Source organism: Mya arenaria, chromosome 5 (assembly GCF_026914265.1).
Source record: "Mya arenaria isolate MELC-2E11 chromosome 5, ASM2691426v1".
In the NCBI taxonomy this organism is placed as follows: domain Eukaryota; kingdom Metazoa; phylum Mollusca; class Bivalvia; order Myida; family Myidae; genus Mya; species Mya arenaria.
The window spans coordinates 1,878,804-1,894,295 of NC_069126.1; the positions used below are offsets into that span (position 1 = coordinate 1,878,804).

Sequence of the window (15,492 nt, forward strand, 5' to 3'; positions counted from 1 at the left end):
CGACGAGGAAGTGTCCCTCTCTGTCCGTCCTTCCGTCCGTCTCTCTATGTCCGTCCGTCTGTTCGCCCGCCCGCCCACACAACTAGGTAAATGTTTCTTATTAATATTCTTACTATTACACATTACGATGTTTTAGATTAATTACTGCATAAATAATACAAATAAACAAAAATATAAACAAATACCGAAAATAAACCTAAATATTGATTAATCAGGTACAGCAGTTGTACATTTGTTAAGAAAATGTTCTCCATTTATTAAGACTTTTAGGGTTCTAAAATGGGTACAATGAAGGTTGCACTTTTTAGAAGCAAATAAGTTTTGTTTTAATGTTAATGCATAATCATGTTTAACTCCTTTGACTAAAATAATCAAAACAAAAGAAATCATATGATATATATTAGTATTAGCGCTATTTTGGCAAACATTTATTTTCATGGTGACCATTTTGTCGATCTACATGAGTTGGTAAAGTCGTCTATTTTTCATAGAACGCTTTCTCCTCTGCGCATGCGTGAAGTAACCAGGAATGACAGTTAAGGGTGTCGCTGACTGGAGACAGTTTTGGCAGTACCAAAATATTCAATCTTTTGTTGATCATAATGAAGAAAAAACTTAACGAGGTCATCCCAGTAGTGTCTGTACTGTGCAAACCTACCTAGGTATTTCTAAATATCAACATGTTGTTGATTTTAAACGAAAAGTATTTTAATCGTTCATGTTTCGGTGATTTTCCATTTTTGTACAAGCATCAATCGATTTTATTTGCTTTTATAAACAAGGCCGCGACAATTTATCATCGCCCGACACTCATTGAATGAAATTTCAAATGAGCGGTTTTACATTCTCGCCAAAATACCACGTGACTACATAATGGGCGGAGTTAGTTGGTCAACTTAGTGCGAACACCAAATAAGTCGCTGCGCTCGCTACATTTTCTGTAGATCGCCAAAATGAACTCTAACATTTACCTGCGGTTTATTTGATTTTAAAGGAATAAATAAAAATGAGCCCGGTTTGCACACGTTGCATACCGCACGTGTTAACACCAGACCAGAAGCTGGGGCGGAAGATCAGCGATACATGATCCAATGGGATAGTTACCTGTATACAGGCAGAAAAGGGATTTGATTTTTTATGAAGTAATGTATTATCTTTTTTCTCAGATATTACGCAATTACCATATGTGTTAAACATTAGGTGAAACTGAACCTAAGAAAAAACGTTGTGCTCATGTGTTTTCTTTAAAATCGTGATGTCTTACTTTTAAACCCAAATGGTGTGCAGACATATAAAAAAGGATTTGAAAATGATCAGTCAAGGATAGGTGCCTTTCCACCTCAGCTGTTGTTGAATGCACGAACCGACCGAATGCCAGTTTAACATTTGCCATCATTACAGCTCGAATGCCTCGTGGCTAGAAAACAAGAGCAACATTGTCGTCAAGTTGGGCGTTAAGCATTTATTTATTTGCTTATTTGTATTAAAGCTGTACTCGCACAGATATACCATTTTTACAACTTTTTTATTTTTTGTCTTGGAAAGAGAACATTTTGGCGATAATATCTGCAAACCAATGATAAAAGATTGCTGACAAAAGATCAGATCGTAGTTTTTCATATTCCCGTTCGAAAATTAATGATTTATGGCTTAAACCGTTTACCAACGGTTTAAGAAAATTGCGAATAACATCAGTTTTTGAACTTAAATATAAAAATTTGCGATCTAATTTTTTGTCAGCAGTCTTATATAACTGGTTTCCATGGATTTTCGCAAACATTAGCTCGTTCCAAGACAAAAAATAAAAAAAGTTGTCAAAACGTTCAATCTATGGGAGTGCAGCTTTAATAATTGGATTATATTTTTTCTAAATTTTCTTCTTTAAAAAGTAAATTAAATAATTAATTTTTATTTTCCATTCAATATTTATTCAACCGTACAAGAATCAAAGTTTAACAAAAACATTCATTGAACCACGTCAAATGACGACTTGTCCGATCACCAAACAAACACACGTTTGTGTGAACGAGTTTTACCCACACTGACTTTTTTTACTCTTTTGTTTTAAATGAAATGTTGTTATTGACAGACAGACGGACGGACATAATTTTCTATTGCCGTAAACATGTAAATAACAGTTAATTTACAAAAAATGATATGCATTAGAAAACATAATTATTATGGTCACAATAATACATCGCATACTGCAAGGAAAAAACTCGACAAACAACATAACAGAGAAGAAAAATGTTTCCAAAATACAAATGATAAATATCAAAATCAAAAGGTGCATGGTACATATCTGAAATACCAGGATAATATGGATTTGTGAGGCTAATATCATATATCACTTTATAGTCCATATCATATTATTTATCATATAATCTCTTTGAAGAAATGCTTGGTTTATAAATTTACGTAGATTTCTTGTTATGACGATGTCATTAGTTCAATAAACTTGTACATACTTGGGTTTCTAATATAAAATGGGTTCTTTTCTGATATTGTAATGCACAGGGCATATTATGACAAAATGGTATTAATCTTCTATATCTTAAGAGTTACACAATAAATAAATATGGTGTAACCATGATCGAAGTCATTGTTCATCACTCCATTTACATACTCATCATTATTTATGCAAAACATAATGGTGTCCATGATACTTGTAGCGATACATGTCTAACATCACAGGGAATTTCAGTAGGCAAGTATTAAAGGGGCTTGACACCAAATGATGCATTTGCAAGAGAAAAAGAAAATTGTCGAAAACATATTAAATAAAATTGACATCGTTGTGTACAACGCACGTTTGTGTACCACATGAATCCTTAGTTTAAAAATAACGTTGGTATATATCTGTACTCTTAAACATATGTGATATAAACTGGAAAACTGTTATGCGCTATTTAAAACGGGGAAACACAGATGAGACAGCAACATGAGTGTTGCGTTTATTACTTTAACTATGTTAAGTGACGTATCATCGGTCTCCTAATAGCTGACATTGACAATTCTAGGCTTGTTTTGATAAAATACTGTATTTGACGATTTTTGGACCATATGGTGTCTAGCCACGGTAAATACTTCGGATTTTGTCTTCGCGGAACATTTTACACAAACGTAATAAATAGTGAATGTAAAAAATAAACAAATACGCCCGTCCCTTTTTAGGACGCTAAGTTTGTAAAACACGACCCATTTCCCCGGCTATCCCCGGTATACCCCCGGACCTGGGAAGGGGGAGCGTAGTTACAATTGACTGGTGCTTTATCGAGCCTGACCGAGATATTCTGCCCATACACATTCAGTGATGCTAAAGAAAAAGACGTCTAAGGAAATTGATCGGACTAAAACGATTTTATTTAAAAAAAATAATTATAGTGCAAAACTCTTTCGAGTGACTCGCGATTTGCCTAGTTAATAAACTTGTCTAAGATGTTATGCCCATACACATTCTGATCGACTTTGGTAATGATAGTCTTAAGCTATTGATCGGACAAGACCGATTTTAGGTTATTTCTTTCATTAAAGGGGGATAACTCTCAAGTGATACGGGGATAGGTTTAAGGAAATTCATTCACGTTTCTAAATGTCAGAATTAAGCAAAACAGATCGTGCAAAATTCGAAGAAATTGGTTGTTACAATGAGAAAACGTCCTCAAAAATTCAAATTAAAACTCTATTCTTTAATGTTATTGAGAAATGTGAGAAAAGATGATATTTTTTTAGAAAAGCGTTAGCTGTTGAAAATTGATTTATATAGGAATGGAAATATATAATTCTGTATTTTAAAAAAAGAAGGTAAATAACTCCGGAATCCTTTTAGGGCCATTGCGACCTCGTCCTTCTCCCCTTGAAATTAGCCAAGAAAAAAAACGCGGGGATTTATTGTACATCCTTGCTTTTTTTTTCGGTTATTTTATGCAGAAAGTGATATTAGTTCACACATAAAAATGCATGAAAACGTATGTATGGTTTTTTGGACGGTGCCCGCTCAGGGCAGCGTTCATAGTAGGGGCAATCGGCTTAAAAGTTTAAAGATTTACCGCCTGTCTCGGTCGAAGAAAGAGTGCGGTTTTTCAATGCTTAAAACACCAGTAATATTCAATAGCTTACAAGAACATTAATAATTATGCAATAAACCTATAATATTAAAGCACAAAGGATATGTTTAAAATACATTACTTAAGAATGCATGATTTATTTTATCTTGATTTTTTCCTGCGTTAGCTGATCGTTACATTTAATGACATTGGACTTTTTCCTTTTTTGGCACCAACCAAATTACTTGCTAGAATAAATCCGGACTCCAAGCTTTACTAGAATAAGGGCCAGTTTTATTAAACTTCGTACGAAGTCTGTTTTGCTCACGAACTTTGTACGATGTATCTCAGGCTGTTTAGCCGTTTTATTAAGAATTTCGTACGAACAAGCACCTGTTTCTTCGCAGATCTACGAAAATTTCTACGAAAGTTCTTAGGGTGGCGTACGAACTTCGTAGACTAAAAAAATGGCCGCCACAACAACAGAAATATTCTATATTGGCGATCTTTCATTTATTATGGCGTATTTTAAAAAAACCAACTGCCAATTTCAAGACAGAAGACGACTCCGTGGAATCTGCAACCCGGTGAGTAAATTAACAAATCGTTAAGACGCCGTTTTGACTAAATTTTCAGGGGACGCAACCTCGCGCCAACTGTCAAAATGTTTTGAAAAACAAAATGCTCTTATTTCGATGCATTTCAAGAGTTTTGTTGTGATAAGAACACTGGAATATAGACTGAAATACTATCCAACCATTAGACTCATGGTATTTGAATTTTACGGTGTTTTAAGTAAAACAAACAAGCTAAAAACAGACTGATTTTATGACAGTGTTTACACTGATCTGTCATTTCATCTGTCAAAGTTTTTATAAATTTTAAATAACTTGCTTCGACTAATATTTACAAGATTATTATGTCTCTAATAGTGTTCAGAAATTCTAAATCAACATTTAAGCTTATAAATTTAAAAGTTGCCTGGGGGTGGGGATGCGCATTTTAGAATGACTTGGGATGCGGGGGGTGGGATGGGTCAAAAAGTATTTTTTTAAAATATCCAGAGCAGCCAGAAGGTAAGCATAAGCTCTATTGTCTGATTTTACATTGTGAAATCACGCGTAAACGAGAGCTAGATTTGGAAGTGAGATTTGACCCTCAGGGGGGTATACATCTTTGTTTACATCCGATGTGACAGCTAATGCGAATCGTTACGCTCAAATGAACTATTCTTTTTCCTAAAATTCTTTAACCAATATTGTTTTGTAGTGGATAAGAGTATTAACATAGGTTTCATACGGTGCACTTTTTGTTTTTTCCTCCAAAATGGGGAAAAAGGACTTTTGTTGTGCAGAAGGTTGTAGTCATTAACGATCTCGCGGGGCAACATGCAGTTTCTTTAGAATTCCAGAAGAACCAAAGTTAAGGACCCTTTGGCTAAATAAAATTTCAAGAGTAGAAAAAATTGAACAAAATGGAAAGATTGTCACAAAGTTATGGACACCAAGCAAATCTTCTAAATTATGCAGCTGTCATTTTGAGGAACCACCACAGGCCAAGTCCAGGAAGAAATGGTTCCAAATTCCATCCATCTTTTCCCATCGTCCTGCCAGCAGTAAGCCCAGTAGAAAAGCTCCTAAGGAGAGACAAGTCAGTAACCAGAATGTGAAAAGAGCCCTGTACACAGCAGTACCGATTGTAAGTCATATGTATTTTGATTGAAATGTAAATATGAAGATTAATAATCATCATTTTCTGTCTTAAAGCTGCACCCTCACAGATGTACTGTTTTGAAAAAAAGTGTTCTAATTGTTTTGAAATTGAGCCAATGTTGGTGCAAATGTCTGGGAAAGATGATATGAGACTGCTGACAAAAGATCTGATCAGCTATGTTTTCATATTTACAACCGTAAATCGATGTTTTAAGGGTAACCACATCAAAGCACTTAGAAAAAATAATTGACTGAATGATACTTGAACGTTTCATCTCTGTTGCAGTGCACTCCTGAAAGAATTCCGTGTGAGCAGGGTGCTGTCATAGATGATGCAGGCATTGTGGACCGGGATTCCTGTGCAGATGTGGAAGTGCCAGACACAGCAGATATAATCACAGAGGTTAATTCTTACAAAATTACACTAAAAAAACCATTGTACTAGCCACAAATACTGAAGAAATACAACCATAGGCATAACTGCCTAAGTATTTATTTCAAATTACATACATGAAGTCTAAGGCACAAAATATAGGTGGATGCAAAAAATAATGAAACACAAATAAAAAAGATATCATTGATATCCAATGAGTTATACATAATAATACATTAAAAGAATAAATATGCAACAATCTATAATGTGTACTTAACATGCACTGCATTCATGACATGTAAATGATTTGTTCACTATAAACTCTAAACATAAACTTATCAAATGAACAAGTTGTACTACACTTTGATGGTTTAAATCTTGGTCAGTGACAAATTTCAAGCTGAACCATATACATTTAAATACTCCATGAAAATTATAGGAGTATTATCTTGAATTACCTTGTTATTATTGAAAATGTTTCAGGCAGTGCAGTTGGCGGGTCATGACTACCTCATCACTGAGGAAGATAAGGAGTCCTTCAAGCTACTAGAAAGCAATAAAGACTTGGCCGGTGTCATCCAAGAAAGAGAAAGACTACAGACATGTGAATATGACCTGAAAAAACTGAAGGCCTCTGGACAAGTATTAGAGGTGAATGAATTGAGAAACAATGACAAGCTGTTCCGCTATTGCACAGGACTTAAAAATGAGGTCTTTGATTCACTGTACAAATATTTGGAGCCATAAGCAAAAGTTCTTAAGTACCAACAAGGCGAAAGGACAAAAGCATACAAGAATCATGCCGAAAACTACAAGCGAAAGCCAGGAAAAGCCAGACAAACATCCCTTGAGCAAGAGATGTTTTTCACTCTAGTTAAATTGAAACTTGGTTTGCAGACTATGGACTGTTCAATGCGGTTTGGCATGTCCACTGCAAGATGCAGTGTTATTTTCACTGCATGGGTGACATTATTATATCAGGAACTAGAAAAAATATGCAAGATGCCACCAACCACATAATGTGACAACATGTACAACGCGAAGTGTTTTAATGAGTTCAAGAACTTGAGAGTAATTGTAGACTGTACAGAGCTGTACTCTGAAACCCCTTCATCTGTTGGTGCTCACAAACAATTTCATTCAAACTATAAACACCACTCAACTGTTAAGTTCCTTGTAGGTATGAATACAGGTGGTGCTATAACATACATTTCTGTGATGCATGGTGGTAGATCAAGTGACAAGTTCATAACTGTAGGGGCTGATGACCTACTTTCTAGTTTAAATCCAGGAGAAAAGGTTATGGCAGACCGTGGCTTCACCATCCAGGATTGCCTTCCCTCAGGTGTTAAACTGGTAATACCGTCATTTAAACATAAGGACAAATCACAGTTTAAAAAGGATGAACTACATAAGAACAAGAAGATCTCTGAAGCCCGGGTTCATATCGGAAGAGCAATTCGAAGAATTAAACAATTCAATATCCTCAGACAAGAAGTGAAACTGTATCAGGTGGATGTGTATGATCACATTTTCAAGGCTTGTGGGTATCTGGTGAATTTCCAGGACCCTTTCTTGAAAGTTGAAGATGAGTGATAAGGATTATGTTTATAATACTGTTGATAGAATGGTTGAAGGCATTGTTCTTTACTTTAGATCCAATCTGAAATAGTGCTCCAAATGCTATATGTTTGGTGTAAATGCTCAAAGTACTATATTTTGTATGTTTGAATGCTCAAAGTACTGTATATTGTTAATGCTCAGCTTTTTTGTCAGACGTTTAAAAGTGTACCATGTCACACATTAATCTCATCAAATATTGTTGATTTAAAGTAATCACTTGCTTGAGATTCAGTTTGAAACAGTGCTCAAAGTACTATGCCATTTATTATTTTATATGTGCTGTTCTATTGTTACTGTTAACTTATAGTGAACCATGGCGATGCCAAATATTGATCTCACATGCAATTGATGCAATAGTCATTTTTTTTTGTAAATGACTTTCTAATGTGGAAAATGTTGATCATTTCAAACCTTTTTTCATAAACCGGTAAGTCTACATGTAATTATATATGGTCAATACTTCCACCACCAGTACCAAAAAGTGCAATTGTTTGGACTGTGACTACATGCACATGTGATAAGATATATTTATTCACATCAGTTACATTTTAATGGTTGATATTAACTTCAACAATTAGAGGCATATTTATGTTAACTCTTGTTTTAATATTTCAAATTTTATTAATATTCTTGTATAATTCCTTGCACGTTGATTTTCCTAGGTCTTTATCAATATGCACACATATGCCTTAATTGCTGACCATAATGCATTATTGATAAACTGATGAACCTTTTTGCTGTTTCATACACCATTCAATTTCAAAAATTTCAAAAAATATTTGTTTTTCTTGTACATTTGATCCATTTGAAGGCCAAGTACATTGTAGTTTATTTATTTACTGAAGTTTTTAATACATGTGTTGAAATGAGTTTATGACTAACTAATATGACTTTTGCCGTGGCACATTTCCATAGACATTGGTGAAATACCAAGTTCTACCAGTCCTAGTTCAAATGTCCATAAGATTTCGCAATAAAAATTGTAAGTGTAAGATGGTGACCTTGACCCCTCAATAGTGTTGAGCTAAGATAAATACAGGTCCCACATGCACACAAAAATGACCATGTCATGGTTAAAAGCTCTTTCATTAAGAACTATGATATTCAAGAGAAACTTGGTACATAAAATAACCATGTCAAGGTTAAAGGGACTGTACACCAGATTGGCACCAAAATGTTTTTTTCTCTAACGAATCTCAGGACAGTTATTTAATATAATGTTTATCTCTTTGATATCTTAATTGTAAAAAATAAACTAAATGTAAAAAAAAAATGAATTGGAGACCGGGTTCGATCCCATGTTGTCAAAATTGCAGTCTATTGTTGTATCCACTATGCTTTCGAAGACTTACTCTATGCGAGTGGATATTTAGGCTATATACCTAGCTTGGTAATATAAAGTGATAACGTTGACTAGCCAATCATGCATAAGGAAAGAATTCTACTAGGTAGACATACCTAGTAATCATGTAAACTATGTGGTATTTCAGTAAGTAAGTTTGAAGGCATTGTACACATCTATACCAAGTTTATGTCAGTTATTTTCAACAATTTTCTTTTTTCCGCTATATCATCATACAGAATACAGCCCCTTTAAAACTGAAATTTTGTAGACATAGTCATTTTAAGAAGGGACTGGACACCAGATCATACCAAAATCAGCAAATACAGAATGTGTTTCGAAAAAAACAATCCTAGAATTGTCAATACAAAGCCGTTATTTACGTGGCAGATAAACCCAGTAACTTTCAAATTGGAAAAAAACGCAGAAATTGCAATAAGTACTTGAGTCATAAGTTTGGTGATACACCAGTAAGTACAATTTTCAGGCGTTGTAAACAGAGATATAAATTCATGTCAGTTTTGTACATTTTCCTATGAAACTTGGTACATATATATATTATATTGCCAAAGGGATATTACCATAAATTTAGCTTAAATACATTTGTCAATTATCTGAATCTTAGAAAAGTACAAGGTTAGTGTTGTATAATTTGCAGAATTCTTGCAGCATGACACAAGTAGGCAATGACAGTCAAATAATCTTTATTAAATAAGCATTGAAATAAACTCATTTTTTTATTATTTAATAGTACAATTATGAAAAAGATAATAAAGACATGGTAAATGTTTGCAATATAATTATGGCTTCTACAAAGTTTATGAATTATATTATTGATAGTTAAGAAAAAAAAAATGGAAATATAATTACAAGTGTGAAACAAAATTGAAGCACATTTTTCAGAATGAAACTGTCAGTCTCTGTACACTACACTTAAAAACGCATGTCATCTTATGATGTCATCCATTTCTTAAATGAAAAGATGAGGTCACTATTGCAATCACATGACAATGTCACAGTTGCGAACACATGGAGGGCAGTACCATGCTGGTTCCATATCCAGTTCTGGATCTGGAGAGAAATTTACACATTTCCAGTGGAACCATTTCCCACACTTGCATGGGCATTCACAGTTTATGCTTGCTTCATTGTCATTGCATACAATTTCTTCCAGGATCTGGCCACATTTGCCACAGGGAAAGCGCCTAGTGCGTTCACTGATTGCTGACTGGACATTGTTGCGGCCTGCTTGAATGTCACATAGTGGATCCTTGGTTGCCATTTTCACATACACATAATCTATGTAAAAATCCAATAGGGCATCCGCCATGTTTTGCCAATACGGATCATCAAACTCAACCTTTATCACCACAATGTTAGTCCCATCAAATACAACTAAGTCGCACTTGTGTATTCCAGTGACGCCCATCTGTCCCTGGATTTGGTCATAGTATGTATTTCCTGTGGTCTTTAATTTTAGGATTCCATTTTCATCTTTAGTGATGAAGTCTAAACTGTCTATCTTCCTAGACTTGTCCACCAATCTGAAGGGGCATTTGATTTCCACCAGCCGTTTGCCATGGCAAGCACATTTAAAAATCCTGTCTGGCGAGGCTTCCAGATACTCAAATGACTTGCAAATGTGAAGTCCCCATGTGCGAAGAGAACAGTTAACATGGTATGTTGTCATATTTTCTACATATAGAGATGCTGCATGTGGATCTTGTCTGTTCCCATACCTCGTTGCCTTGTTACCTTTGAAGTTGGACCCATTAATCAGCATGTCCACAAGGTTATCTGTCGCACTGCTTTTGCCTTTCTTCCGCAATTTTTTCGAGTGACTCATAACTCTGTTGAAATTAGAAGCAGTTATTATTCCTTGCCTATACCTTAGCCAGTGTGCTGATTCTTTTTGCTTTCGCGTAATGACCTCGATTTTTTTTTTCCTCAGTTGTATATGTCACCAGATCACTTGTTGATGCCAGTTTGAGTTTGTCTTTAAGTGTTATTGGGATGTTTTCAGTCTTGACTGAAATGTCTCTAGTTGGTATCAACACAGGATTGTCATCAGATACAACGCCTGGTAGAAATGTGGGACCTTTAGGTATAACACGTCTATCTCAATCATTTGCTTTGTACTTCTGTGTTATGGCTGGTGCTACTGCTTGCACCCAGGGAAGATTAGGGCATTGCAAGCTCAATGTGTGATGCAGAAGTGTGAGACTGTCGTAGTCTACTGTGCGAACTGCGGGAGGAAGAGGTTCATAATCTGTTATATTGAAAAAAAAATCCTGTCTAAATTTTCCTGGGACATTCTTTTTAACAACAACGTCTTTAATTGGTTTGGGATCAACTTTAGGTCCTTTGGGAACAGTCCACCGACACAGTTTTTCTGTAAGTCCTTCATCATCTGGTAGATCGCGATGTCCTCTTGCTACAAAATCTTCAATACCGAAGAGCAGACCAGCTATGTGAGTGCATGCCTCACCCAATCCAGCAATACATGTACAACCTGCTCCCACAGGTGCACCATTGTCATTCAATACAACTGTCACAGAGTATTGTGTACCACTAGTATCCCCAGATGGATTCGCAAGGCACTGAAGCGCACAGAAGTGGTCAATATTGTCTAAACCATTGAACATATAACCACTGATGTGGCCTGATTCCCATAAGTCATATGCTCTCAAGGCCTTGTAGGAACGGAGTGTCTCGTCGGTGTACTTCTCGAACGCTCCAGCGGTGACTGTTGCTGCGATGTCATGAGAGGCTGACAGATACCTCTTAATTCTCTCCAGAGTCACATGCGGGACTCGACGAATGTCCTTAACCCATCCTTCGCGTAAGGACTAGATCTCTTTCAAGGTGTGTAAGAAAGGATCACTGTCACCTCCATCAGCTGTAGATATATTTAGATAGCTGGCCAGTATCGTGTAGCGATGGGTGCGTTTACCCTTGGTGGGAAGGTCAAACTGGCGTAGAAGACTATTCAACTCTATGTTGGTCAGATGGGTTATCTCCCGGAATGTCTGAGGAAGAACCACATGGAATTGATGACATTTACTACAATTACATACATAACACCGGGGCATTATCACAATAATAAAGCTAGCTGATGTTCTATCAATTAATCATAAATTGTCAAACAATCTACTTATGAAAGTATGCATCATTCAACAATTACCGAATCAAACAATGCCTGATTGACAGTAAACAGATGGACGCTGGATCAATGTTACAATAATAATAGTAATACTTGTAATTATGCCATGTGCACAGAATTCTGGTCAAAACTGGAATTGTACCTAAACAACAAAGTTCACACTTAATCAGGCTGCCTGAGAAACATCTACAGAAATTGGCCAAAATCGTGGGTTTCACACTTAAACCTTTTAATTTACAATCTCATATTTGGCTGTCGAAATCAATATAATAAATTGTAATCAATGATTTCCTGAATGTTGACATGATTAATTACTATAATAGTTCGATGAATATGAATAAAAAACATAATTTCGATACATATTCGAATAATTCTGTTGACTTCGTAAGAAAAAATCCCCACCCAATTTTTTCAGTAAGCGAAGTGTTTGTTTACAAATATAATGCAATATAAACTAAATATATAAATATATGATGCTTAAAATATGAACTAAGGTGCTTACATTTAATTCCTTTTCATCGTTTTCTCGGTTTATTTTCTTTGACATGTTGTATTGGTTTTGTTTTTCACTTGCAAATTCGGTTGTTTAGCTAAGCGTGTAATGGCGAATATGCGCGCGCACCCCCCTGACGTAGGTTCGCCGAGATAAGTAGAACAGTGTAAAAAGGGTCAATTGGTCACAGTTGGGAGACTTGTTTGTCCCAAACTACATTTTTTTTCAATTTTCTTGCGGTTCTGAAAACATTGCAGCTAGTAATGGGACTTGGACTGGGGACTCTCTGTTTGCAAGTTTGTGCTCTATCAACTTGGCTCACAGGCCATTAGAACTTAAAATAACTTAAATCTTGCAGTTGAAATCTTCAACCAGCTCGACAAACTGTTCCTGATAACTTAATTTGCAAACAATCTGACCTTTGTGGGTTAGTACTGGGACACACCCATGAACGGTATAATATTAGTACGGTAAACCTGGGTGCAAAAGTGGGACAGGTTCAGATCTTGAACCGCACGACTGATGACTACTTGAGCTCAAGCAATGGCTTTATTAAAACAGAAACCACCTTGCATTTAAAGAAAAATGTCAACCATATTTTAAGCTTCACAAAGAAAACAGCCTGTTTATAAATAAATAGATTATTCATTTTTTATTTCAGATCCTGACATGGATCCAAGATGCTGGTAACTAAGCGGGACGGATTGTTACACAGAACTGCAGGTTTCTGGATGGGTAACTAAATTTCCATATTTCCGGTTTACTTGTGTTATTTATAAGCAAGATAAAAGTAAATACACCACAAGAGCGAATCAAGTGGAAATCGTGCATTATGTATGTTTTTACAGTCAGTTTGTAGCATTTTTTTTTACCAAATCTCAACTTAATACAAACTTTTCAGCTTATCATGCATATAGTTTGATGTCCATTCTATAATTATAATATTAAAGATGTGCAGCATATATATGGAATGATCCTCATCACTGGATACTGTATATATGTAACATTGCATGTGAAAATGCGTAGCAACAAGTGATATAAGACTGCTGAAAAAATCACATTGCAAGTTTTCATATTTATTTTCAAAAATTGATGTTTTATGCATTTTTCAAAAACATTAATTTGCGACAGAAATACGAAAATCTGTGATAAAATCTTTTGTCAGCATTCTTGTATCGCTGGTTTTCAGATGTTTACACAAAATTTGCTCATTCCTGGACAAAAGATAAAATATTATTAAAACTGTTAATCTGTAAGAGTGCAGCCTTGAAGAAAACAAATGAAATAAAAAGGGTTTTCAATGATTTTTAGCAGATAAGTCTGTTGTCAAAGAACCAAATTCAAGGTATCATTATAGCCATCTGTCATGTCAGAGACAATACACTAATGTTATTGTATTATTTTTGTATATGATGTATAGGTCCTAATTATTAGGTCTATAAATCCGGCTTAAAGTGATTTTGATTTGTGCCCTTTATTTAACTGAGAAAACAACTGATGTTTTATTATACATATTTTACAAGTGGCTCTGTGAAATATTATGTGACTGTTAAGAGGTGTAAATTTAAAATGTTTTGTATATGTACTCAATTTTTTTTATCATTGTTTTTTTGGTCTTAAATAATTTTTGTTTTTCGTTTCAGAGACTCAGCACCATGTCACAAATACTTCAGAACCTAGAATGAAAGTTACCGAAAGAGCAATAGACTTTCCAATCTCTACAAAATTCATCTTAACTGTTTTTCAAGGTGATACTTGAGACTACCAAAGACTTTTCAAGGACAGAATTCACAAAACAGTTTATGCCACCATCTCATATCAAAGGATTGTGCTTGAGTTGAACAGCCGTCAAACAGAAACTGCTTCAACACCTTCAATGGATTCATTCTGATTCAGTTTACCCTTGCTGTGATCTGAGCAACTATTTACACCAATTCAACATTGTAAATTGTTTAAACTTGAAAATTCTGTCTTCGTGCAACTCACATGAATCTATTTACTGTGGACTTTGATGTTGACTCTATACAGGAAGAAGAGACCATCTTTATACATGCTGGCGTATCTTTTAAAAAGGAAACAAATATTATAACCAACATTCTACACTGTTATGTCATCCAAGGACTCAGCTACTAACTCAATTGATAAATACTTCAAAGGAAAAAAGTCTCTGTCAATGTAATTACTGCTGTGCATAATAAGACATTTTTTATTATGCGCCCCTTCGAAGAAGAGGGGTATATTGCTTTGCACCTGTCGGTTGGTCAGTCGGTACCGTCTACCGTCTGTAAACCAAAGCTTGTCCGAGTGATAACTCAACAATTCCTGAACGTATGGTCATCAAACTTGACATGAAGGTTGGGCCTGACCAGAAGATGATTTTAGGGCTCATCGGGTCAAAGGTCAAGGTCACAGTGACCTTGAATGGTAAATTAATTATAAAGCTTGTCCGAGTGATAACTCAACAATGCCTAGACCTTTCGTCATCAAACTTGATATGGAAGTTGGGCCTCACCAGTAGATGACCCCTATTGGTTTTGGGGATCATCGAGCCAAAGATCAAGGTCACAGTGACCTTGAATGGTAAAAGGTTGTCCAAGTGATAAATCAACAATGCCTGCCCCCATGGCCCTCAAACTTGACTGGGAGGTTGGGCCTTACCAATAGATGACCCCTATAGATTTCATGGGTCAAAGGTCAAGGTCAAAGTGATCTTGAAAGCAAACTCGACAATTTCTGGACT

General features: G+C 35.5%; 1 protein-coding gene across 1 annotated transcript; it reads left to right on the forward strand.

The window, feature by feature from the left end:
* Nucleotides 1-4,691: 4,691 nt before the first annotated feature.
* On the forward strand, nt 4,692-8,445 carry LOC128235240 (uncharacterized). The gene is made up of 4 exons (XM_052950022.1): nt 4,692-4,816; nt 5,589-5,744; nt 6,045-6,161; nt 6,615-8,445. Exons 1-4 carry the CDS (start codon nt 4,742-4,744, stop codon nt 6,876-6,878), a joined length of 612 nt encoding a protein of 203 aa, XP_052805982.1. The 5' UTR covers nt 4,692-4,741; the 3' UTR covers nt 6,879-8,445.
* The last annotated feature ends 7,047 nt before the right edge of the window (nt 8,446-15,492 follow it).